Here is a 25,696-nt window from a genome sequence, read left to right as displayed (position 1 = left end):
AATTAGAAAAGGTTTAGAGGAAGGTCCTTCAATAACAAGTAAAACAGCAATAGTGATAATAGGCTTAGATTACATGTGTTGTAGTAGATGGCATTTTAGGTTGGAACTCCTGAGTCAATACCGAAAGAGATGTGGTTGGTTCAGTTTTAATAATTACTTTTCTAAATGTTTTATTCTATCACTGGTATTCTTTCTTATTTCAGTGATATGTTTCTCTACTACACTCTCAACTCCGTCAGATTTGTCATTACAGCCTTTCTGTACTCATTTGATGTTTTTCTCCATTTTATCAAAGTCGTTGTGTATGTTCTCAGTGACTTTTCCAATCAGATTAACTTACAATTTTATTTCTCCATTAAATAGTAAATATTCTCCTTTTAATTCTATCTTAAACCTCTGCCATTTTCTTCCTTGTCTTTCAATTTCCTGTATCTTCCTCCTAATTTCCTGCTTTGTTCTGCTTGTTTTTCAGTTCTTTTTTTCCTTTTTAAAATGCTTTGTCTCTTTCTGCTTGTCTTTCTTTCCTTTGTTTTATCATGTATAGCATGTCTACTATCTCAATTTATTAGCCTCAATGAAAGTTGAAGTTTAGTGAAAATTATATTTTCACCAGAATGATCCTGCTTTCCACACCAGTGCTGTAATGCTGTTTTTCCATTAGACAGATTACTTCAAATTCACTAGTGAAAATAATTCAAAGTTCGGTGTACACAACGACAACAAATCAATTTATTTCTTCCTTTAATGTTTCTTAAAAGCATGAATACAGTGGAACTTGTAATCTATGACACTGAGTACACTACAATAATATAAATAATAAAATATTTGTACCATTTCATGACTGAAATGAAAACACAGATTCACTGTACCAGTAATAATTTTAATTCTGTTTTTAATTATTTTGTTCATACTTCACTAAATTTCCTTTTATAATCTACCCTTGAATTTACTAGGAACTCTGACTGAAATCTTTTAGAACTTTCGAGGTGTTCTAGACTTACGCGATTGAACTTTTCGGTATTAGCAACATCATTTCGACCCATTCATGATGACGAGAAATCCACTTGAAATAAAAATGTATTCCCAAGACGGCTATCATGGGCAAGGCTGGATGAATGGTATTATTGGCTCTAGACATTTCAACTTATAGATGTCCCCTCGAAACAAAACATCTACGTGTAATATAATTATAGTCATAACTTGAGGCCCCTTAATTAGTGTGAGGCCCTGGGCTTCAGCCTGATAAGCCCATGCTTTAATCTGGGGTTGAGTATGGGTAATTAAAGCTTTAATTAAATTAAAGTACAGAACAATGTTCGGATCTTCCCATGTCATTTTCAGGTTAACAAAGACCCACAACTCCCTCTAGCAAACAAGCAAATAACAATATTAAAAATATAGCTTACAAGAAAACAATCACGAGGATATGGATTAAATATCATCTTACTTCCAGAAAGTTTCTAAAATTGGAACTTTTTCCACGTATGTGTTCAAAAACAAGTTATAATAATTTGATATTCAGAGCATGTAAAGAAGATAATAATTTCAACGGAGATGGGAATATGAATTCCAATAAATTTTCTGTCATAGAAATATATATTATGTCTAGAGGGCTTTTTATGTTGCCATGGGTTTTGATAAGCTCGCTGAATCGTGAAAAAAGTATTGAGAAGATAGTTTACTATTAAATTGTTCAACATGTAAGTTATGACCCAGAAAAATTGTTGAATTTGTGAACTTAATTTAAAAGTAAATTAAATATTTTCTTGATATGCCAATATAAATATATAATACAAGAAGTTTAGAAAACGCCATCGTAATTTTGTGAAAGTTGGTGTTTTATCTAAACCTAACGATTTTAACTTAAGCCTTAAAGAAGTAGCTGTGTTAAGACTTAATTTAAATTTTAAGCCTAAGGAAGACTAATTTTTTGCACTACAACTAGTTCAACCGTAAATATTTGAGATAGAATTGTTATTCAGAAATGGTAGCTGATTATATATGTATTATCTCTTGATAAATTTAGTAGTGTTAGATTGGTAAACCCAAACTAGAATTAGAAGTAGTATTACATATAATCTTTAATATTTTGAAATGTGCTCATTTCAGAAAAAGCAAGAAAAGAATGGCAGTTAATAAAAAGAAACCACCTACAAGTAAAAATAGGTTTACCAGCTTAAATTTTACCATAAAACACGATTCCAAAACTTTCTCGGGAAAGCAGAGGGATGAAGATTTAGTATATCCGTTAGAAAGGGAGCTCACAGAATTAAAACTGTTAGAGAAACCTTTTGAATCAGGAGAAGTAAATACTTCTGTGCGCTGGCTGATACAGAAATTTAAAGAACATCATAAACAAAGAGAAGAGTTAAATAATACTCTAACAGAGTTACAGTTGAGTTATGATGAGTTGTTACTCAAATACACGAAGCACGAAACATGATCGATGAATTAAAAGTTAGTAGAACTTTGAGTTATAACGAAAATGAAACACTTTGTGCATCTCAAACATGTGTTGCTGATTTAAGAACTCAAAATGAGGGTTTCAGTATCACTAAAACAGGTGATTTTGTGCCAACAGATGAAGTATGTGTCTCCTGTCCTAATCTTCACACATTGGAAAATAGTTTTGATAAAAACTCTGACACTGATTGTTGTCCACAATATTTTAACTTTCATTTGTCAAATGATGGACTCTACAGCCATGATGAAAACAACATATTAAGATTGAATAAACCTGAGAACAGTCACTTAGTTAGGAAGGATAAGTGGGATATGGTATTTGGAAACAAGGTTGGAAAAAAATATTCTAATGATGAAACATTTGGAAAAAGGTATAACCACTGCATAAAAGAAACTAATGTTGAAAGAGTTACTTCAAATGCTATGGATAATGTTCATGTGGATCAGTTGTCACCAATACAAGACTTGAACGATTGGATTCAGTCTGTTGAAACGTCTGAGAACTTTCTAGAACTACAGAGTGTTAAAGATGAATCTTTGAAACGAACACGGAGTAATGTGGAAGGTATATAAAATATATATATATTTATTTATTTGTGATTATATAATTACATAGGAAAATGTTAAGTTTCAAAGCATTTTTTTTGCTGATGTTGGGAACATATGTTATACAGCAGTATAAGGTTTTGTAGTTTGTTGTATCTTGGGATTCATTGTTATTTCTTTGTTGTTGGTCTAGGTGTGTGTGTGCATATAATTGTTTCCACATTTTTTTGAGGAAATTTGTTGATGTTGATGAGTTGTTGTTTTATTTTGTCGATTTCATTATTAATTTTATCTGATGATGATAGTTTTGTGGCTCTGTTTATTTGGTTTCTTAATATGTTAAGTTTTTGTTTTGTTTCATGTGCTGAGTCCCAGGGAATGTATAGTCCAGTTCTAGTGATTTTGAGGTTAAGAAATGCTATTTGGTTAGTTTTTCCTGTTCACAGGTGCACACATACTTAGTTTTCTCAATCATGTTAACTCAATACACCCCAACATTAAGTTCACCTGTGAACATGAAAAAAACTAGTCAAACAGCATTTCTCAACCTCAAGATCATAAGAACTGCTACACAAATCATAACAGAAATCCACAGAAAAATCACCCATACTGGATTATACATTCCCTGGGACTCAACACATGAAACAAAACAAAAACTCCACATATTAATAAACCAAATAAACACAACCATAAAACTATGCTCACCTGATAAGATTAACGACAAAATCAACAAAATAAAACAACACTTCATCAACATCAACAAATTTCCTCAAAATACTGTGGAAAAAATATACGCACACACCTAGAAAAACAACAATAAATTTACAAAGCACTGTTTAGCCATTATATATGAAGAACAGTTGACTGGAAATGTAAAACTAATAATAATAATTTCTTTAAATACACTAAACATAAAAAAAAATGTTAAGATATAAGTAGTGTTTTTGAGGGCTGATATAGGAAAGCTGATATCTGATGATTATGGGATGGTTGTATTATTAAAATATATTTTTCTTCAGATTTTATTAATGAAGATTTAAACAACATTTCTCATTCTGAACCATTGCGAGATAGAAACAAGACAATTAATTACTTTGATTCTGAGTTTCTTAATAAAAATTCAGAAGCTTAAAGAATGATATAGAGCTCTTAGACCAGTTACTATTTATCCAATGGTTTTGAAGGAAATTAATAATTGGATACAGAGTTGTAGGAAAGAACTGAAAAGTGGAGTTGCTTAACTAGACATGGAGATTTTACAATGAGAGATTAAAAATACAAGGAGCTATTGTCAGCAGCTGAGTCTAGGGGGTCTGGTGGATGCCCCTAGAAAATTGATTTATATTTTCTAAACAAGTCAAATAAGTAAAAGTGGAAGTGCTGTAGCACCCCCTCACTCCAATTCCAACACCTCTGGGATTCATCAACCACTTGCTAATGTATTTTTTTTTTCCCAAGTCCTTTAACCTGTTAACTGCCAAGTACGGTGGAGCGCCATTAAGCCGCGGACCAGTAAACCGCGAAATCGCTTAATTTGCTGTAGCAAGTCTTGTGAGCAAGGATTATCGCGGCTCACCGCTAACTTAACAACATGTAAAAACGTGACTTACGAATTTAATCCTGGCTTTATAACTTCAAGGGGATATTTAAAAAGGATATGCTTTAATTTGGGAAATAAATAAAATATATTACAATAGAAATCGACCGTTAATCTACCTTATCCGCTCTCTATGTCAGCTTTATGGAGGCCGCCATTGTTACCAAATCACACCTCTCCATACATTAAAGTTAATCTGCGGTAAATCCGTGAAAAAAGTGATCAATAATTAAAGTATTATTTTTAATTCGATAATCCGATATAATGATCATGCAATGGCCCGGATGAGGCTCCTCGGCGGAGCTGTTGGCGAGTTCGGCTTTTCAGTCACAAAGGTTTAAGCCGCGGACCATTTAAGCCAAGGTTAAGCAGGTTGACCCCCAAATACCGCGGCTTAACAGCGCTCCACTGTATTTCGGCTGCTACGGCAACTCCGAACCAAGTTCAAAATACAACTCTAATGCTTCTTCATTTTGTAACGTTTTGCTTCATGACATTTTGGATCGAAAATGGAACAATTTGTAAGTAGGTTAAATGCATGTATGCTGCTGACATCTAGCGTTGAAGTTAGGTATTATTGAGAACGAATTAACTCATTCGTGGCACTGTGTTGCCGATCGGCTTGGACGAGTTATCTTGTCTACGGCACTGAACAGGTTAAAAGTAGGCAAGTGCCAGAAGATTGGAAGTTGGCTAATTTTATTCCAATTTTCAAAAGAAGTAATAAAAAGTTTTCCAGTAACTATAGACCTTTTATTCTTGCATTGTTGGTGGGGAAAATGTTTTTGAAGATCTGATAAAAGATACTTTGAAAGTTATCTAACACAGTTTAAAATTTTGTTGAATTGTCAGCATGGTATCACTAAGGTAAAATCTTTACTAATCTTTTAAGATTCTTTGAAGAGATTACTGTTTATATAGGTAAGTGTACAGGTGTAGATTTTGTGTATCTAGATTTCAGAAAGCTTTTAACAAGATGCCACATAAAAGCTTGTTAAAAATGATACATGTAGGTTTTGAAGATAGGTAATTTGCTGGATAGAAGTTAACCAAAAGTTATTGTAAGTAGAATCCAAACAAACTGGATCAAAGTGGTTTACTGTAAGGCTCAGTGTTAGAAGGTTTCCTCTTTTTGGATTTATATTAATGGCAAAAAATGAAGCAATGGTCAATAAGTTATTTAAATATACTGATGACATTAAAGTTTGTGGGTATTGCTGGTTGTGAGGAAGATGCTGCTGCTTTATGAAAGAAATTGTATTATTTAGTGATCTGGACAAATAAATGACTGGTGGCTTTTAATTCTAATAAATGCAAGGTAATGCATGCGGGTTATTACAATTTGAATTATGAGTGTAAGTTTGATGAGAATAACCTTGAGTGTTATGGATGGAAAGGATCTTGAAATTCTGGCTTATCAGCCTCGTAAATGTGAACCTACTTCCTGTTTCTTGAAGTTGTGCACTGTGTTGGATAACTTTAAGTTTTAGTATTTTTTACAGTAAAATTTTGTAGAAAAGAATTTTTAAAAATATTTTTCTGTTCATGTGGTAAGCATCTATTAGTCAATATTGTAGCCAGTTGTACCAGTTAATCATAGAATTATTGATGGATGTAAAGATGTAGATTTCCTGAATAAATATTTCTAAAAAATATATATACACTAAATTACTTGTGGGTTCATGACATAACTTGTTAATAGGTCACTAATAAACATGACTCACAAAAACTAAAAATATTAATATTGCACTTAATTATACTAATTATTGCTAGATTCTTTATGGCACTTATCTTAGAAAATGTGTATCATAACAGGCAAAAAAATCACAAAATTACTCAGTGCAGCATATAGTAGTGAAGGATATAAAAATAGTTGGTAGTTTGAGAGTTCACCCTATAAAGTATGTAACTCTTATAAGTGTTTTATGAAGTCACTTGTACCACTAAAAGATCTTAGGCACAAAATTTTAAAAGGATTCTTGAACCATTCAAATATTTGTAGATATAAATTCAATAAGTAATAATAATAATAATAATAAAAGTTAGGACTCTTGGGAAAAGTTTGGATTCAAAATCTTTTTTCGTGTTCTTCTCTATAACTCTGCTTAAAAACAAAATGCATTCTTTTCTCCAAAATTTTCTTACAAAGTAGTAATCTCTCATAAGAAACCTAGGTGTGAAAACACTACAGTCTCTTCTATTCCATTAAAATCATCTCTTTATAGAATCTTCATTGACCCCATCCACAGAGTACCTAATGATTGTCAGTAAGAATACTTAACCTGATCTTTAATACTGATAGCATTATTCACATATTTATGTTTTGTTTTACTTCTGTAAATAAAGTTATTGTTTGTTAAGAAACTAAACATTTAAGGTGTTTTGATAACATTGGGGAACTTGTTTCCTTTGTGTTTATATTTCATTGTTATTGTATTGTTACTAAGTATTTGTCAAGCATGACTTATTTCTGTCCCAAATAAGAAGGGATGTAAAGTTTATATACATGTGTCTTTTAAATGAATAGATGTAGCCCTCATAATTAATTCATTTCTTTGTTATGGCTCTTAAAGGAACTTAAGAGTATAACACTATTCTAGTGAAAACAAGTAGGCTTATTATAAAGTAATATTAGGTATGTTTGTGAAGTTAGTGTTTTGTTCATTTCCTGTTAGCTTCTTCCGTCACAGTTTCTCTCAGGGAAATTTGAAAATGAGTCTACGTTGACTCTTCATGTTTTACGTTTCTTATCAATAGAGATTTTCAGTTATAAATAAGCACTTTGGAAAATTTTAAAAAGTTAGGAAATCAATTGTGATAATGTTTTTTTGCTGTAAGAAAATGTATATTTGGTATTCAGTTTGTTGTTTTCAATAAAATTCTTTCTCTGGTTTGTTTTGGCTAACAAATTCAGGTTTGTTCTTAATGACAGAAATTTGTAATCTACTGATAAATTATTAACTGTTCCTATGAATTTATTATTCCCTGATACCTTATGGGGATCTTTTGTACAGTTGTAGCTATCACATGATAAACTTGTTAAAGAGTTAGTTTGTTAATTACAGTACTGTACTCTATTTACTTCACAAAAATGGTGAAATGAAAGTTTTTTACATTAACATTGAAGAATTTTATGTGAAAAATTTAAGTTTTTCTGCTCATTGTTGTAGTGAGTAACATTATGAAAAATATTTCAAAAGAACTTTTGCCATTTTAGGTGCAGAATGATATATAAAAAATTCAAGGTACATCACGTTATAAAAGAAACATTTCACCTGCCATGTTCAACAGTCAACCTGAACACACACACACATACTCACATTCTGTCATCTTGTTAAAAAAATAAAATAAGTCCTAACCAAGAAAATCATTGAAATAACCATAATAGCAGAAATACACATCACCACGTAAAAGTGTTAAAAACATCACAACTTACACAGACAGCTGTGCTGCATAACAAATATATTTGTAGTTTATGATTACTGAAATTGGTATTCGTGTCTCTTGTACTAACATTATTAAATGAAAACTGACAAAAAAACTAGTTTATCCAAACATTGCAGGACACATTAATCTAATGATATGATTATTAATCCTCATAGCAAGATTAGGTTTGCTTCTTTACTTATCCTTTCTTATGGTTTAATGTATTTGTTTGAAAGTGTAACTGACCTCTACACATTTCTCAACGATACATATTCCTTCCAATTCATTGTAATTATTCTTTGGAATGTTTTTAAGTTGTGATAATGTATCATGTAAAATAGATTTTTCAGTGTAAATCTTGATTATGTGATAGGCCAAATATAACCATGTGTTTTTGTTTTTTCCTTTAGAAAGATCATTAGAGAACTTTTGACAATTTTAAAATATATCCACGTGTTTTTGTTTCTTCCTTTAGAAAGATCACTAGAGAACCATGATAGTATTGACAATTTTAAAATATAACCATGTGTTTTTGTTTCTTCCTTTAGAAAGATCACTAGAGAACCATGATAGTATTGACAATTTTAAAATATATTCATCTGTTTTTGTTTCTTCCTTTAGAAAGATCATTAGAGATCCATGATAGTATTGACAGTTTTAAAATATATCCACGTGTTTTTGTTTCTTCCTTTAGAAAGATCATTAGAGATCCATGATAGTATTGACAGTTTTAAAATATATCCACGTGTTTTTGTTTCTTCCTTTAGAAAGATCACTAGAGATCCATGATAGTATTGACAATTTTAAAATATATCCACGTGTTTTTGTTTCTTCCTTTAGAAAGATCACTAGAGAACCATGATAGTATTGACAATTTTAAAATATATCCACGTGTTTTTGTTTCTTCCTTTAGAAAGATCACTAGAGAACCATGATAGTATTGACAATTTTAAAATATATTCATCTGTTTTTGTTTCTTCCTTTAGAAAGATCACTAGAGAACCATGATAGTATTGACAATTTTAAAATATAACCATGTGTTTTTGTTTCTTCCTCTAGAAAGATCACTAGAGAACCATGATAGTATTGACAATTTTAAAATATAACCATGTGTTTTTGTTTCTTCCTTTAGAAAGATCACTAGAGAACCATGATAGTATTGACAATTTTAAAATATAACCATGTGTTTTTGTTTCTTCCTTTAGAAAGATCACTAGAGATCCATGATAGTATTGACAATTTTAAAATATAACCATGTGTTTTTGTTTCTTCCTTTAGAAAGATCACTAGAGAACCATGATAGTATTGACAATTTTAAAATATAACCATGTGTTTTTGTTTCTTCCTTTAGAAAGATCACTAGAGAACTTTTGACAATTTTAAAATATATCCACGTGTTTTTGTTTCTTCCTTTAGAAAGATCATTAGAGATCCATGATAGTATTGACAGTTTTAAAATATATCCACGTGTTTTTGTTTCTTCCTTTAGAAAGATCATTAGAGATCCATGATAGTATTGACAGTTTTAAAATATATCCACGTGTTTTTGTTTCTTCCTTTAGAAAGATCATTAGAGATCCATGATAGTATTGACAGTTTTAAAATATATCCACGTGTTTTTGTTTCTTCCTTTAGAAAGATCACTAGAGAACCATGATAGTATTGACAGTTTTAAAATATATCCACGTGTTTTTGTTTCTTCCTTTAGAAAGATCATTAGAGATCCATGATAGTATTGACAGTTTTAAAATATATCCACGTGTTTTTGTTTCTTCCTTTAGAAAGATCATTAGAGATCCATGATAGTATTGACAGTTTTAAAATATATCCACGTGTTTTTGTTTCTTCCTTTAGAAAGATCATTAGAGATCCATGATAGTATTGACAGTTTTAAAATATATCCACGTGTTTTTGTTTCTTCCTTTAGAAAGATCACTAGAGATCCATGATAGTATTGACAATTTTAAAATATATCCACGTGTTTTTGTTTCTTCCTTTAGAAAGATCACTAGAGAACCATGATAGTATTGACAATTTTAAAATATATCCACGTGTTTTTGTTTCTTCCTTTAGAAAGATCACTAGAGAACCATGATAGTATTGACAATTTTAAAATATATTCATCTGTTTTTGTTTCTTCCTTTAGAAAGATCACTAGAGAACCATGATAGTATTGACAATTTTAAAATATAACCATGTGTTTTTGTTTCTTCCTCTAGAAAGATCACTAGAGAACCATGATAGTATTGACAATTTTAAAATATAACCATGTGTTTTTGTTTCTTCCTTTAGAAAGATCACTAGAGAACCATGATAGTATTGACAATTTTAAAATATAACCATGTGTTTTTGTTTCTTCCTTTAGAAAGATCACTAGAGATCCATGATAGTATTGACAATTTTAAAATATAACCATGTGTTTTTGTTTCTTCCTTTAGAAAGATCACTAGAGAACCATGATAGTATTGACAATTTTAAAATATAACCATGTGTTTTGTTTCTTCCTTTAGAAAGATCACTAGAGAACTTTTGACAATTTTAAAATATATCCACGTGTTTTTTGTTTCTTCCTTTAGAAAGATCATTAGAGATCCATGATAGTATTGACAGTTTTAAAATATATCCACGTGTTTTTGTTTCTTCCTTTAGAAAGATCATTAGAGATCCATGATAGTATTGACAGTTTTAAAATATATCCACGTGTTTTTGTTTCTTCCTTTAGAAAGATCATTAGAGATCCATGATAGTATTGACAGTTTTAAAATATATCCACGTGTTTTTGTTTCTTCCTTTAGAAAGATCACTAGAGAACCATGATAGTATTGACAGTTTTAAAATATATCCACGTGTTTTTGTTTCTTCCTTTAGAAAGATCATTAGAGATCCATGATAGTATTGACAGTTTTAAAATATATCCACGTGTTTTTGTTTCTTCCTTTAGAAAGATCATTAGAGATCCATGATAGTATTGACAGTTTTAAAATATATCCACGTGTTTTGTTTCTTCCTTTAGAAAGATCACTAGAGAACCATGATAGTATTGACAGTTTTAAAATATATCCACGTGTTTTTGTTTCTTCCTTTAGAAAGATCATTAGAGATCCATGATAGTATTGACAGTTTTAAAATATAACCATGTGTTTTTGTTTCTTCCTTCAGAAAGATCACTAGAGAACCATGATAGTATTGACAGTTTTAAAATATAACCATGTGTTTTTGTTTCTTCCTTCAGAAAGATCACTAGAGAACCATGATAGTATTGACAATTTTAAAATATATCCACGTGTTTTTGTTTCTTCCTTCAGAAAGATCACTAGAGAACCATGATAGTATTGACAATTTTAAAATATAACCATGTGTTTTTGTTTCTTCCTTTAGAAAGATCACTAGAGAACCATGATAGTATTGACAATTTTAAAATATATCCACGTGTTTTTGTTTCTTCCTTTAGAAAGATCACTAGAGATCCATGATAGTATTGACAATTTTAAAATATAACCATGTGTTTTTGTTTCTTCCTTTAGAAAGATCACTAGAGAACCATGATAGTATTGACAATTTTAAAATATATCCACGTGTTTTTGTTTCTTCCTTTAGAAAGATCACTAGAGAACCATGATAGTATTGACAATTTTAAAATATATCCACGTGTTTTTGTTTCTTCCTTTAGAAAGATCATTAGAGAACCATGATAGTATTGACAATTTTAAAATATAACCATGTGTTTTTGTTTCTTCCTTTAGAAAGATCACTAGAGAACCATGATAGTATTGACAATTTTAAAATATATCCACGTGTTTTTGTTTCTTCCTTTAGAAAGATCACTAGAGAACCATGATAGTATTGACAATTTTAAAATATATCCACGTGTTTTTGTTTCTTCCTTTAGAAAGATCATTAGAGATCCATGATAGTATTGACAATTTTAAAATATAACCATGTGTTTTTGTTTCTTTCTTTAGAAAGATCATTAGAGATCCATGATAGTATTGACAATTTTAAAATATATCCACGTGTTTTTGTTTCTTCCTTTAGAAAGATCATTAGAGATCCATGATAGTATTGACAATTTTAAAATATATCCACGTGTTTTTGTTTCTTCCTTTAGAAAGATCACTAGAGATCCATGATAGTATTGACAATTTTAAAATATATCCACGTGTTTTTGTTTCTTTCTTTAGAAAGATCATTAGAGAACCATGATAGTAAACATATGTACAGTGGAGAAACACACGGGAAGACTCCAATCAAACAGAAGGTTTGTGATTGCACGTGTGTAACTGATCATCACGAGAGTTTGTTGGTAAGATATCTACCATTGTTATGTATTGAATGTGATTATAGGAGTAACAAACTACAATATTAAGTTTGTACAGCTGTCTAGTAATTAATGAAGCTAAAATGTGCTATGCATATGTAAAAAACATAGTTAAAGTTTCTTAAAATGAGATGTTTGCCTATATGTGTTTCAATAAAGTGACTCGCCTTCATCAGTACACACACACACACACACTCATGTACAATGTATTTTTTGTTGATTTCTTCTTTTGAGAGAGTGATGGTTATTGTCAGCATGGCGTCCATTCTGACCTGTAACATGTAAATATTTTACTAGGGAGTTACAAAATAAATGCCCCTATAACACCAGACAGTCCATGTAATTTCCAGGTCTGCTATTAGTAGCACTAGTGAGTTAGCTATATTAACTTATAATGTAGTATTATAATAGATGTATCTGTCAAAACTTTGTAGAATGGACAGCAGATGCCTGTTGTGGAGACATGAGTGTAGTAGATGACATTTCAAAGTCTTCCGCCTTTCATCTTCAGATAACGCTTGTAGTTTTTAATTTTCATTTTTGTAGCTAAGAAATACATTATAACTGGAATACGTCACTGTTGGATTCAAACTTTCTTTTAATTTCACTAAATCATGTTCCTACTAATAAACTGCTTCATTTCATTAACCAGATGTGTATGGGCTCATTCCATTGGACTGAACTCGTATAGGAGAAGGAATATTGACCATAATTTACTCTGTGTATCTACACAACATACAGTAAGCTTTTATTAAAATGTGTAAGTATATTATACACAGAAAACCAGATGAGTTACAAAGATATTTGTACTCGAGATGTATCTAGGAATTTATAACATCAGTCTGACAAGATGTAGTGGACAGTTATGTTCATGTGAACTACTTCTAAGTTGTCTTATCATAATCTGTAGAACCTCTGAAATGCATATCTACATTTTTTTCACTTTATAATATATTCAGTGTTTACTATTCTTGGCAATGAACTGTTGGTCAATCAGTAATATATGGTAAAATGAATAATTCAAAACTCTGATATCAAATACATAATACCATATTGAATGGTACTGTGTAAAATGTTATGGATTATGCACTCTGACCCCAACCTATGCTCTTAGGGTTAATGTATTGGGTATTAATAAGGCCACGGGTGTTCTAGCTTCAAGGTTGTGATTTATATAACGCTTGCTTAGTTTTGTAACTAGCTAATGTAATTCCTGTCTTACAAATGAGATTACCTACAGACCATATATAATTATGAGTCTATATTGCCTCCTTTTTAATAGATTTTTAGAAAGTTAAATTGTACTAAACTGGAATTTTTAAAACATTTAATGGTATTATAAATCCATATCAGTTTGGTTTTCATAACACTCACTGTACTCTTCTTACAATGCAAGAGTTTTACAGTAAATTATTAAAATGTTTTGATTCTTTTAAGATTACCTATGGCATCTCTTTAGGTTTAAAAATGTATCATTATTGTATGTTAAGTATAGATTTGTATATTTTTAAAAGTTATATAACTAACAATAAAAAGACAATGTACATCAGTTGATAATTTTCAGTCTGACAGTTTAAATATAATTTGTGAAACTCCACTAAAAAAGAAAAATTATAAAAATGGAATGAAAATTAGATTGTGATAACCCACTCACACATGCAGAGAAGTGTCATGATATTGCAAAGATGTTATTTTAGCAAATGGCCAATGGGCCCGTGTGTATGCCTTGTTTACCATACTTGTATATCATTGTAATGGTATGAAAAATATGGTTATATTTCTGTGTTATATTTTTTTCACCATCCTGTGTTTAAAACATTTACCATTACATTCACTTGTAACATCCTTGTAAATACAAATAAAAAGTGTCAGTTCATCTTCTGTAATCATCTATGTAGTCTTAACAATAACCAAAATGTATATTATCTTCCATGATCAGAAGTAAAACCAAACATTTTTAATAACCAGATATTTAAAACCTTTTGATTTTACATTACTCATTTCCTACCTTGTTTTATGAAAGTTTGCTTAATGGAAAATTGTGTCTGGTTCCCACCAGTGGAAGGAAGAAAATATATTGAGTAATGGTTTTTGCATTAGAACTGGATAAGGGGCCCAGCATAGCCAGGTAATTCAGGCACTTGACTCGTAATCTGAGGGTTGCGGTTTCAACTCCCTCTCACACCAAACATGCTCACCTTTTCAGCAGTGGGAGCATTACAATGTGACAGTCAATCCCACTGTTCATTGGTAAAAGAGTAGCCCAAGAGTTGGTCGTGGGTGGTGATGACTAGCTGCCTTCCCTCTAGTCTTACACTGTTAAATTAGGGACAGCTAGCACAGATAGCCCTCGAGTAGCTTTGTGCGAAATTTTGAAACAAACCAAACAAGATAAAGTGATTTATTTTTCTACAGTAGAAGCTATATATACAGTGACTAAATGTTTTGGTCAGCTTCACTATCCTACCTTTTTTTTTTAAACCTCTGTACAAGTGAATTGCAATAATGGAAAAGTTGCTAAAAAACACAGTCAGGTGTCTATACTCAGATAAAAAATATATTATTTTAAAAGTTTTGTCTTTATCTTCTAATGATGAAAACAAAACAACAAATAATTCTCAATGCTCTATCAGTGACTTTGTGAAGTCACCTGCAGTGAAAAACAGAAACAGAGAAATATATTATGGTCTCATTTTAGCATAACTGAAATGTGGGACTTTAATCCTGAAATATAAAATTATGAAGGGATTATAAAGCTAAATAATTGTGATTATTTGCTGTATGCTAATAGGTTCTATTTATGTCTTTATTCCCCAGAGTGGATGTATTGGTTTGTAGCTTTCTGTATCAGTTTTATAATGCAGTTTTTTATCTAAGTCTCCTTTACAGTTAATTTAGAGTGCTTTTGTAACCTAACAACGTTTGCATTAAAAAGGAATTTCAAACAAAACCCTAATGACAGTAACAGAATTGTAAGTACAATGTCACTGCAAGATATTTTTTGCATTTATTTTACAGGAGTTTCGGATGTCCGTTTATGAACTTAATTTATTTTTATTTATTTTCTTTTCAAGCATGCAAAGATTAACTTGAAGAACGTCCTACACCTTGCGCTACAGATATCTACAGAGTTAGAAAAACAATCCGGTGAGTTGCTGGAGATCATCAGAAATGCAATAGGAATACCTCCTGAAAAAACTTAAGTTGCCAAAGTCGAACATTGTGATGTAAGTAGAAAAGAAAACATCCAGAATAAAGAAAAGTTGTATTTTAAATTTTCATTATAATAACAAAGAACCGTTCTCTACAACTGTGTGTTAGTAATTAAAACAAACTTTTAAATTGAAAGTTTTTCACAATAGTGAGAAGTAATTTTTATATAAAAATTGTGTCATTTTTTAGCACAATGAAAACTTACAGTTGTTCTCACCCTTAAGACTAATTATCTTTATGTTAAAGGAGAAGAGGTGATTCTAATATAATTTCTTTTCCATTTATCACTATGAAGTTTCTGAACGCAATAGACTATTTAACAATTGATATCCTGTTCTTGAGATGTTTTTATGACAATAGTTTTTGGACCTTCAGAGGTTTTCATAGACGGTATGTTAACTTCATTTTACTAGAATGTAAGAGGCAGAAATTATTACATCACTAAACAGTTTTATAATATTGAATCAAGCATTGAATTCTATATAAAATGTTAAATGAAATTAAAATATGAGACAAAACTGGTTAAATATATATAGAGAATTATTCTTGAACGTTCTAAGAGTCTTGGGATGACATACTGGACTTGTTTGTACCCTTGAAGACCAACTGAGCATTGGGATGACATACTGGACTTGTTTATACCCTAGAAGACCAACTGAGCCTTGGGATGACATCCTGGACTTGTTTGTACCCTTGAAGACCAACTGAGCCTTGGGATGACATCCTGGACTTGTTTGTACCCTTGAAGACCAACTGAGTCTTGGGATGACATACTGGACTTGTTTATACCCTTGAAGACCAACTGAGTCTTGGAATGACATACTGGACTTGTTTATACCCTTGAAGACCAACTGAGTCTTGGGATGACATACTGGACTTGTTTATACCCTTGAAGACCAACTGAGCCTTGGGATGACATCCTGGACTTGTTTGTACCCTTGAAGACCAACTGAGTCTTGGGATGACATCCTGGACTTGTTTGTACCCTTGAAGACCAACTGAGTCTTGGGATGACATACTGGACTTGTTTATACCCTTGAAGACCAACTGAGCCTTGGGATGACATACTGGACTTGTTTGTACCCTTGAAGACCAACTGAGCATTGTTTCTTATCTTACCTTCCTCTCTTTTATAAATATAATGTGAGATGAGACAAACAGTTGTCCATGTTGATTGTAGACTTCCATCATTGATTTTCCACTGCATCAAAACAAGGGCTTCTATTAGTTAAGTTCAGTTGTTAACAGTTTCAAGCATATAACCAAGAAATACTATATATTAATCACTGCCACATGGCTATAATTTACAACTGCATAGAAAATAATTTAAAAGTATTATTTCATTTTTTTAACTTTTGGACATTAAAAATATGTCTATGACCTGATACATGGGTAGTGTCTTGGCTGGGCTTACATGTTTGTAAAATGTTATTAAATTGCTTCTTTCATAGTAGTAGTTCTACGTTGATGGATTATTTAGTCAAGCAAGCGTTTACCTAGTTTATAGACAGTTTCAAGATTTTTTTTTGTTTTTTTTTATTAACCTGAAGATGACCTAAGAAGGTCAAAACATTGTTCTGTACTTTAATAAAATACCCATACCAGCTGTCTTGAGATACATTTTCGTGGTCAATTTGTTTAACCAAATTTATTTATTTAGATATCCTTAAAATGAGGTAGCTTTTCAGGGAAGTTGTAAAAAGTTCCAGATAGATTTTGTCAACCTCAAGCATCAGCTAACACAGTATCCATAGTTTTCAGCTGAGGATACGTATTAATGTGTTGACCAGTTCCACAATTCATTGGTAAAAGATAGTGCAACAGTTGGCAGTGGGTGGTGATGACTATCTGCTTTCCCTCTAGCTATATCATTTCAAAATTAGGGACAGCTTTGTTTGAAATTCAGCAAACAAACTCCCCTATTTGTCTCAAATCACATAACATTTAAACATACATTTTTCCTAAGCTGCTTAGTTCATATGGTAATTGAATGTATATTTTTCAAAAGTTTGGATACAATTATATTAACTTTTATAAATTAAATGATTAGATTTGTAGATTTATTCAGTTGACGTATCTCGCTTGGAAAGAGATGTGGTAGAGTTTCACAACTGGTAGATTAGTTGAGCATTATCGAAATGAGATAACGTTAAGATGGTATCATAGGATGTTCTGCCGAGTGCATAACCTTTGTGAGTAGAAATGTTTGATGAAACTACAAATATAAATTACTGCAATCTTTTTTTTTTTTTGTGGTGTTTGGATGATTTTCAATTGCAATTTGTGTAGAAATATTTGAAGTTTAAATTACTTTAGCCACACTCCGTAACAGTTTAGGTTTGTTTATTGTATCAAAGAAACATTATTAAAATATCAAGTTGATTGATTCCATTATGTTTGTGTAACAATTCTTCGCTCAAGGAAAGTTAGTATAAAATGAAATATACACTGTGATAACAAACTGTAACATGTTTTGACAGTTGTATTCATATTCAGTGTAACAAATTGTAACATGTTTTAACAGTTGTATTCATATTCAGTGTAACAAACTGTAACGTTTTGACAGTTGTATTCATATTCAGTGTAACAAACTGTAACATGTTTTGACAGTTGTATTCATATTCAGTGTAACAAACTGTAACATGTTTTGACAGTTGTATTCATATTCAGTGTAACAAACTGTAACACGTTTTGACAGTTGTATTCATATTCAGTGTAACAAACTGTAGCATTTTTTGACAGTTGTATTCATATTCAGTGTAACAAACTGTAACATGTTTTGACAGTTGTATTCATATTCAGTGTAACAAACTGTAACATGTTTTGACAGTTGTATTCATATTCAATGTAACAAACTGTAACATGTTTTGACAGTTGTACTCATATTCAGTGTAACAAATTGTAACATGTTTTGACAGTTGTATTCATATTCAGTGTAACAAACTGTAACACGTTTTGACAGTTGTATTCATATTCAGTGTAACAAACTGTAACACGTTTTGACAGTTGTATTCATATTCAGTGTAACAAACTGTAACATGTTTTGACAGTTGTATTCATATTCAGTGTAACAAACTGTAACATGTTTTGACAGTTGTATTCATATTCAGTGTAACAAACTGTAACATGTTTTGACAGTTGTATTCATATTCAGTGTAACAAACTGTAACATGTTTTGACAGTTGTATTCATATTCAGTGTAACAAACTGTAAGATGTTTTGACAGTTGTATTCATATTCAGTGTAACAAACTGTAACATGTTTAGACAGTTGTATTCATATTCAGTGTAACAAACTGTAACATGGTTTGACAGTTGTATTCATATTCAGTGTAACAAACTGTAACATGTTTTGACAGTTGTATTCATATTCAGTGTAACAAACTGTAGCATTTTTTGACAGTTGTGTTCATATTCAGTGTAACAAACTGTAACATGTTTTGACAGTTGTATTCATATTCAGTGTAACAAACTGTAACATGGTTTGACAGTTGTATTCATATTCAGTGTAACAACAGTTCATTTGAAATACATTTAATATTTTTCTCTTCTACAACAATTTTAAAATGTTTACGTTGATACTCTAAGTTTTCATAGTGAAACTGGAAGAGGTCTGTGTACTTACAGAGCAGGGTCAGTTGTTTTATAACCATTTCTCTTCCAAGTCTAATAGTGTTGCTAGAAGGAACATGTTTTACAACTAGTGAAATGATAGAGTGACCACAAAACTTCAAAAGCTCTGTGTTACGACACACATTTTTCATCGACAGTCTTTGATCGCCTCAAATACACACCATTAATAAACACTGTTTGTATCAACACACTTTCTACATGTAAATGCACAAATTTTAACATTAGAGATAGAATGAATTGCTTTGTCACGTGTTGCAGTGATGTGGATTACAATTACAGTAATGTTACTTCCTTTAATCATACTTACCATTACATAAGGCTAGAAATAAATATGATATACTCTGCACTGTGCTTCAATTCAGCATTTACAGTTTCTTTTGTTGTTGGTGAGAAGAGCATTATGGGTAAAACACTGCAGTGTAGGAAACATTCAAAATGTTATTACAGTTAGTAAAATAATAAATAAGAACATTTTTAATTCTAATGTTTCAATGGTTTTTGCAGAAAGTATGGAATAATCTGTTGTTGTTTTCTATCCTTCCTCGCAAACAGAGAGAACCCAAGTAGTTGGGACCCTCACAAAAACTCAAGCTATTTTTCTTATGGTTTTATAATATTGCAGTTCTTCAATGTAACAGATAGAAGTCACTGATCCTTATTTATCACAGTATGAAATATGAGTTACTAGTTTATTGCTGTGTCATTGGAATATAAAATACAAACCACAGGCCCGTTTCACAGTTGTAGATGGTATGTTAAAAAGATTAGTTTTGGCTCGCTGATATATTTTATGATATTATTTATCTTGTATCTCAAAAATAAATCAACATTCCTCTCTCTTTTATATCCCAAAATTTAGTACAAATGATATTTTTATTTGTTTAATTGTTAGCTAATTTTATGCCTTGCATTTGTAACTCTAGTTTCTAAAATAAAAGTACCGATGGACAAAGCCTGACCTTGTAAGTTGAGATAGCATTATATTCAAAATATTTCATTTACCAGTAGTGCAAGAGAGTTTAAAAGAAAAACACATATTTAACCTAATTGGTTTTTGCTGCTCATACTATAGTTATATTAGAAATGTTAAGTTTTGAACACGTGCAATTTTCAGGTATTTGTAGTTTCTGTATAGCTTTTAGTTTCTTAAGTAGTGATAAAGTTAGAACATAGTAAGTTCACAATATTCTGTTAAATTATTCATTATCTATAGATTCATTGTGCTGGGAAAATTTGGGAACCCATGACACTAGATGTTCTAATATACAGGTCACTGTTATGACAAGTGTTGAATTTTGTGTGGTTTTATTATTTGCCTTTGTATGAAAGGACATAATCATTTTGAATAGTACTGGCATTGACGTATCTGTCGTTTTACTTCACCGGACATCTAACTTGGTGAGTTATAATTAGTTTGTTGCATTAAGCTTGCTGTTAATTCAGTTGTTTTGTTTGTTTGTACAATGAGATAAAGAAATGCCACTAAATACAGATGTATTTCAGTTTAAACGCTAACAGATCTCGTGATGACGAAAAAACTTACTTGAAGTAAAAATATATCTCAGAATGGTTGGTATGGGTATTAACCTTCTTAGATTATCTTCAGGTTAACAAGTTTTAAAGAGTCGAAACATTGTTCTCTGCTTTACACGTAAAAGTGTTAATACCCATACCAGCTATCCTGAGATATACTAACATATCTCACATTATGCTGTACGAACAAAGATGAACATTTTTTTCTAGTCATTGTTGTATATTTTATATGAATTTTGATATTCCGAGGATACCGAAACTTGAAATGTGATGATATTGTATATTTCAAGTTACGTGTGAAAACCTGTGTTGCTTTGAATTAGTTTTACTCAAATTTGTAATACATTTTTTTTTATTTCAATAAACTCCTTGGCAGTAAATTTGATGTCATGTTTTTTGCATTTAGCAGTAAACTTAACAGACACTATAAAATGTGACCTGTTTGTATGCTTTTCATGTAAGACATTTTAAGGTTAAATAACTCATCATAAACCAGTATAACAAGCATATAGTTGTTATTTTTTACCAACATTACAGTAATGTATGGGTTCATATATATATCAGCTCGTACCTTCCACAGTTCTGGTATGTACAAACATATATAAAGGTTCTTATCTTTTCTGTCTATCACCACAGAGAAACCCAACACCAATAGCTGAAAAATAACATTGCATTCTTTCAGGCTAATCTCGTTATTATGGCAAAGAAAGAAAGAATGTATACATAATATGTGCATTTCTTTTAACACTATTCATTTAACAACAATGACAAATATCTCTTAACAACAACAACAACAACAAAATTGTATTCTATTCAGTCTGTTTATGTTCAGAGCAGATGAGAACTGCCATAGTTAGCAGTGTTCAAGGTTGCTGTTTTCTTATCGTTATCTGGAATCTGCCAAGATTCTGGTGTGTCGCAAGTTCTCTAGTTTGACTTGTGGGCAAGTGCAGTTTAAATGGACAGTTTTGTTTTCCCTGAGTTAAATGAAATTCAGTTTTCTAATTAGTTTTTCTTCCTTGTTTCTTCAAGTATGGTTTCCTGCATTTCAAGTTGGGCTGCTTCTCAACTGAAATTGTAAACTTATTCCAGCGTGCAAAAGATGGAAAGATGGCAGTGATTCCTACCCCCTTCTTCAGCACAAATAAGCAGATTGAAAAATAGATCACCAAATTATTCAGTGTTTCAAAAACCATATACAGCTGGACCTTGACCCTGCCAATAAGACAGTAACAAATTAGAAACAGGTAAACTTGCATTAGATAAAAAGTCTTGTATTTTCAGTGATGTTCACTAGAACCATAATTCTGTCTGTTTGTTTTTTAAAAATAAACTTCTTGCATCACAGTTTCTTACACTGGTGTTTTTGTTTTTGCACCTTGTGGTGGCAGAATCTAAGGTTCTATTTTGTCACTCAGCACGACTTAACACAAAAGTCGGTCGTACTTGTCTACATCTGAAGTTGCTAGTTCCATGACATGGGTTCCAAAGAGAAGATTCTATTGTTATGCATGCTAATATTTAATGAATGTTATTTTCTTCTGGTATGTAACATCTCCATTAGAAGAGTCTGCATTGGTGTGTTACTTCCAAGCATCTTGTAGTACAGAAAGTCTTCCCCTTGTGTGCTGATGTGTCTTAATTCAGACACGGCCTGAAGAAGATGTCCGTACTTGTCCTGAAAAGAGAGAGAAAATTTACCCATTTTTGTTTTCTGTAATCTCCACAGATTTCAGTTAAAGTATCACAAAAAGCTACCTACGTAGGTTGAACCTCAAAATGGAACCTTGTCCCCTGAAAAGAAGGACATTGTTAGTAGCTAGGTGGAATTGTTTTCAACTGTTTACTGAACAAAATATAAAACAATATATATCTATAGGATAATCAAAAGAATAGTTAACATTTCTTTTTACAAATGAGAAAAACAAAACCATTCATTGTACCTTGCAGATTCTGACACCATCTTTCTGGAACTTGAAGAAATCGTTTTTGGTGGATTTACATTCAAGTTACGTGATAGTTTACAAGATACATTTGAATTCGATCTACATATACAGTGATGTAACTACAAATAATTTCAAATTTGGACAGAACTACTGGATTTTTTTTTTTAAATCTGTTTTATACAACTACATGCCATCTTAACAAATGACTATTTTTAATTTGTATCACAAAAGTTCCAATAGATGGGTTGATATTTCACTATTAGACAATTATGTTATGGAGAGACATACTCGTAATGCAAATTGTATTTCTTAATAAGAAAACCATTTAAAAGACCATAATTTGATGCATAACTACTGTCTACAATTGTAGTTACTAACAACAGAAATATTATAACAAACAGTTTACAAATTTGTGCTCAAACACCTGTATTAATCCAGGAGAGAGGATACTTAACATCAGTTTACAACTCTTTGCCTTTTCACACGTGATTAACATATACGGTTGTTTTGTCATGAACCCCCCTTTAAATACTCTTCAAGATAATTCCAGTTACTTACATACACAAATGGACCATGTATCAGATGGCTGCTATATATATCCAGAGTAGTAATGGGTAAAAGGGATGTATTTCTGACAATGTCCAACATAAATTGTATTTTATTTGTGCAAAATTCCAAGTGTATTGTTCATATAAACCATCTGTCCTCGATATAATTATAGCGAATTGCACCAGGTTTGCTTCATGTTCGTGTTCACCTTCTCTGCTCGAGAATAACGAAACCCTCACGTGGTCAATTTGCTAGAACATTCGAGAAGTCCCTCTACTGAACATAAAAGGGGGCAGGATCAAGCATCTCTCTCAAGTTGCCTCTCAGTTACCCAGTTGGTCACTTCGTCTTGGTCCCTGTACAGCCGAAACAAACAAAGTCCAGTCTTCCTTCAGATGGACGTGTCAGATGGCTGCTATATGTCCATAGTTATAATCAGTGCGAGGCAATGACTAAATGTTCAAAGTAAATGGTTTGTATTTTAAACAATTGGAAGAATTCAAAGGAAAAAGACCCCTCTTCATCAATGCTCCTGAAACTTTATGGGAAGGGGAAGTCTGTGCTACGACAGTTCTAGACTAATTTCGTGAACATTCTTGTACCTGGTTCTAATATAGTGTATGGAAGTGTTATTAAATGAATAGTCATCATAATAAATTACTGATAAGCAATAAAAATGCATTACGTTTAATCCCGAATGGTGGTAAAACAGGAAGTTTACAGACTTTAAATAATCTGTAATAAGTACGCGAAGTATCTAATCTAATCTTTACTAGAGTATTTAAAATAATTAATGAATTAAAATCACAGTAGATGGTGCTAGTTGTACACCAAAATACACACACACAATAGAAACTAGTTGTTTTTACCGGATATTCAGGATAGAACGAAGAGCAGTACTCCAATAAAGCCTGTCTTGTTCGTTCGTGTGCTTCGTGGGTCAGCTTGACATTGGTAATTTGTGGGGCCTCTAGAGGGGGTAAAAAGCAACATAACAGTAGTGCTACACAAATATATATTGGTTCAAAATTAAAACAAATCAAAGCTTTCTTTTGTAATGGAGATTTTACCTAAATAATTTGCTGTATGTAAAATACGAACACACCCAAGCTTCTTACCTTCACCACAAATCTTCTATTACTGCGATCACACAGAATTAAAATGCTAAAACAATGACATAATTCTCTTAGAAATAATTACTTTTTATCACGCCCTCCTTTCCTTTTCTCTGAGCGCCCTCTAGTGGTTCGCTTACATACGTCCACGAGTTGACTGGTATGTTGGCTCACCACCTTGCCTCTGGTCTATCATTTTAAAATTAAGGATGGTTCGCGCAGATTTATTTGTGCAGTATCTGCGCGAAATTTAAGAAGTAACAGAACCTACGTTTTTATTGTTTGTTTTTACTGTAAAATTGTGGTGTTGTTTCATATTATGCTGTGTGTTTAATGTGGTGTTTGTTTGTTTTTATTAACTAATACTGAGGTAGAAAAAGTTAATGGTCAGTCAGTATTGCCTCAGGGTGACAACGTAAACACCGAGAGTGATAATGTGTTATTTACTCACTTTTAAATTAATTGGGAGTAAAAATTATGTTAAACTGGAAAAATTAGATGCGGGGATTAAAAAATTTACATCGTCTATGTATGCTGTTATTTCTGTGTCTTATAACGTTATAAACCGGACTTTGATACCCGTGGTGGTCAGAGCACAGATAGCTCATTGTGTAGCTCTGTACTTAACTACAAACAATTTTTTTTTTTTTTTACAAAATACGACGATAATATCGTGTAATCCCACTCACGGGTCACGGATCCATTTAGAAACGAGGGCAGACGAGTTGCTGGTTACGTCATTGCACTTTGACTCGTGGATACATTATATGTTACATGGTTAAAAAGAGAAAAAAAAAATGCAAGTATAAAAACATACAATCGTGAACAATAGTAAAGACAAGTGGGGTACTTTATAGTGTTTGGAGTTTAGGACACGTTTCGTTACGGCACTCGTGCACGAATAGAAAACTACAAAAACTATCTTTCCAATGTATACCTCACCTGGATCAAGTAATATTAACATTTTGAGGCATATGTAGTCAATGCGGTCAAACTTCAGTTCCTGGAGTCTAACACTCAATCGATGAAACTGTTCCGATAATGACCGGAGACCCAGTAAAGCCATTTCTAGCAGATCGAATTTCTGTCCGTTTGGTAATGTTGTTTCTTCTTGGAGACAGTTATGGATCCGGTGATAAATATGGTCGAGTAGAAGTTGTATACTCCAAGAGTTCTGAAGAAGTTTCATTTGATCATCGACCTGTATTTAAAAAAGTCTGTTTTAGTCTGAGGTAGTCAGGGGCACGAACAAACAAACCAAGGGCCGCCATGGCCAGGTGGGTTAAGGCGTTCGACTCCTAATCTGAGGGTCGCGGGTTCGAATCTTCGTCGCACCAAACATGCTCGCCCTTTCAGCC

General features: G+C 31.8%; 2 protein-coding genes across 3 annotated transcripts in view; one reads left to right on the top strand and one right to left on the bottom strand.

The window, feature by feature from the left end:
• Positions 1–1,611: 1,611 nt before the first annotated feature.
• Positions 1,612–21,108, top strand: LOC143247649 (uncharacterized). Of its 2 annotated transcripts, none has more exons than XM_076496020.1 (4): positions 1,612–1,700; positions 2,110–3,028; positions 12,214–12,335; positions 15,425–21,108. In XM_076496020.1, the coding sequence occupies exons 2-4, from the start codon at positions 2,440–2,442 to the stop codon at positions 15,551–15,553; spliced, it is 840 nt and encodes a 279-aa protein (XP_076352135.1). In that variant the 5' UTR covers positions 1,612–1,700; positions 2,110–2,439; the 3' UTR covers positions 15,554–21,108. The 2 variants fall into 2 exon arrangements, with proteins under 2 accessions (XP_076352135.1, XP_076352136.1); XM_076496021.1 differs by lacking the exon at positions 15,425–21,108 and adding an exon at positions 13,003–13,719.
• A 118-nt stretch (positions 21,109–21,226) lies between these two features.
• Positions 21,227–25,696, bottom strand: part of LOC143247648 (nuclear hormone receptor FTZ-F1-like) — a 56,292-nt gene continuing 51,822 nt past the window's right edge. The window contains exons 3-5 of the mRNA XM_076496019.1: positions 25,281–25,539; positions 24,093–24,193; positions 21,227–22,406 (exon numbers count right to left, since the gene is read on the bottom strand). Of these exons, the coding sequence (XP_076352134.1) occupies positions 22,260–22,406; positions 24,093–24,193; positions 25,281–25,539 (507 nt within the window). The 3' untranslated portion in view covers positions 21,227–22,259. The remainder of the gene's footprint in view (positions 22,407–24,092; positions 24,194–25,280; positions 25,540–25,696) is intronic.

This window comes from Tachypleus tridentatus, chromosome 3 (genome assembly GCF_004210375.1).
Source record: "Tachypleus tridentatus isolate NWPU-2018 chromosome 3, ASM421037v1, whole genome shotgun sequence".
NCBI classification, from domain to species: domain Eukaryota; kingdom Metazoa; phylum Arthropoda; class Merostomata; order Xiphosura; family Limulidae; genus Tachypleus; species Tachypleus tridentatus.
This window is presented reverse-complemented; position numbering and strand designations above follow the sequence as displayed.

What these genes read in the sequence shown, in the direction of transcription:
- LOC143247649 (XM_076496020.1), top strand. Translation starts at nt 2,440, where the DNA reads ATGATCGATGAATTAAAAGTTAGTAGAACTTTGAGTTATAACGAAAAT. An exon ending in AACACGGAGTAATGTGGAAG is followed by an intron (nt 3,029 to 12,213) that starts GTATATAAAATA and finishes TTCTTTCTTTAG; the next exon opens with AAAGATCATTAGAGAACCAT. An exon ending in ATCATCACGAGAGTTTGTTG is followed by an intron (nt 12,336 to 15,424) that starts GTAAGATATCTA and finishes TTTCTTTTCAAG; the next exon opens with CATGCAAAGATTAACTTGAA.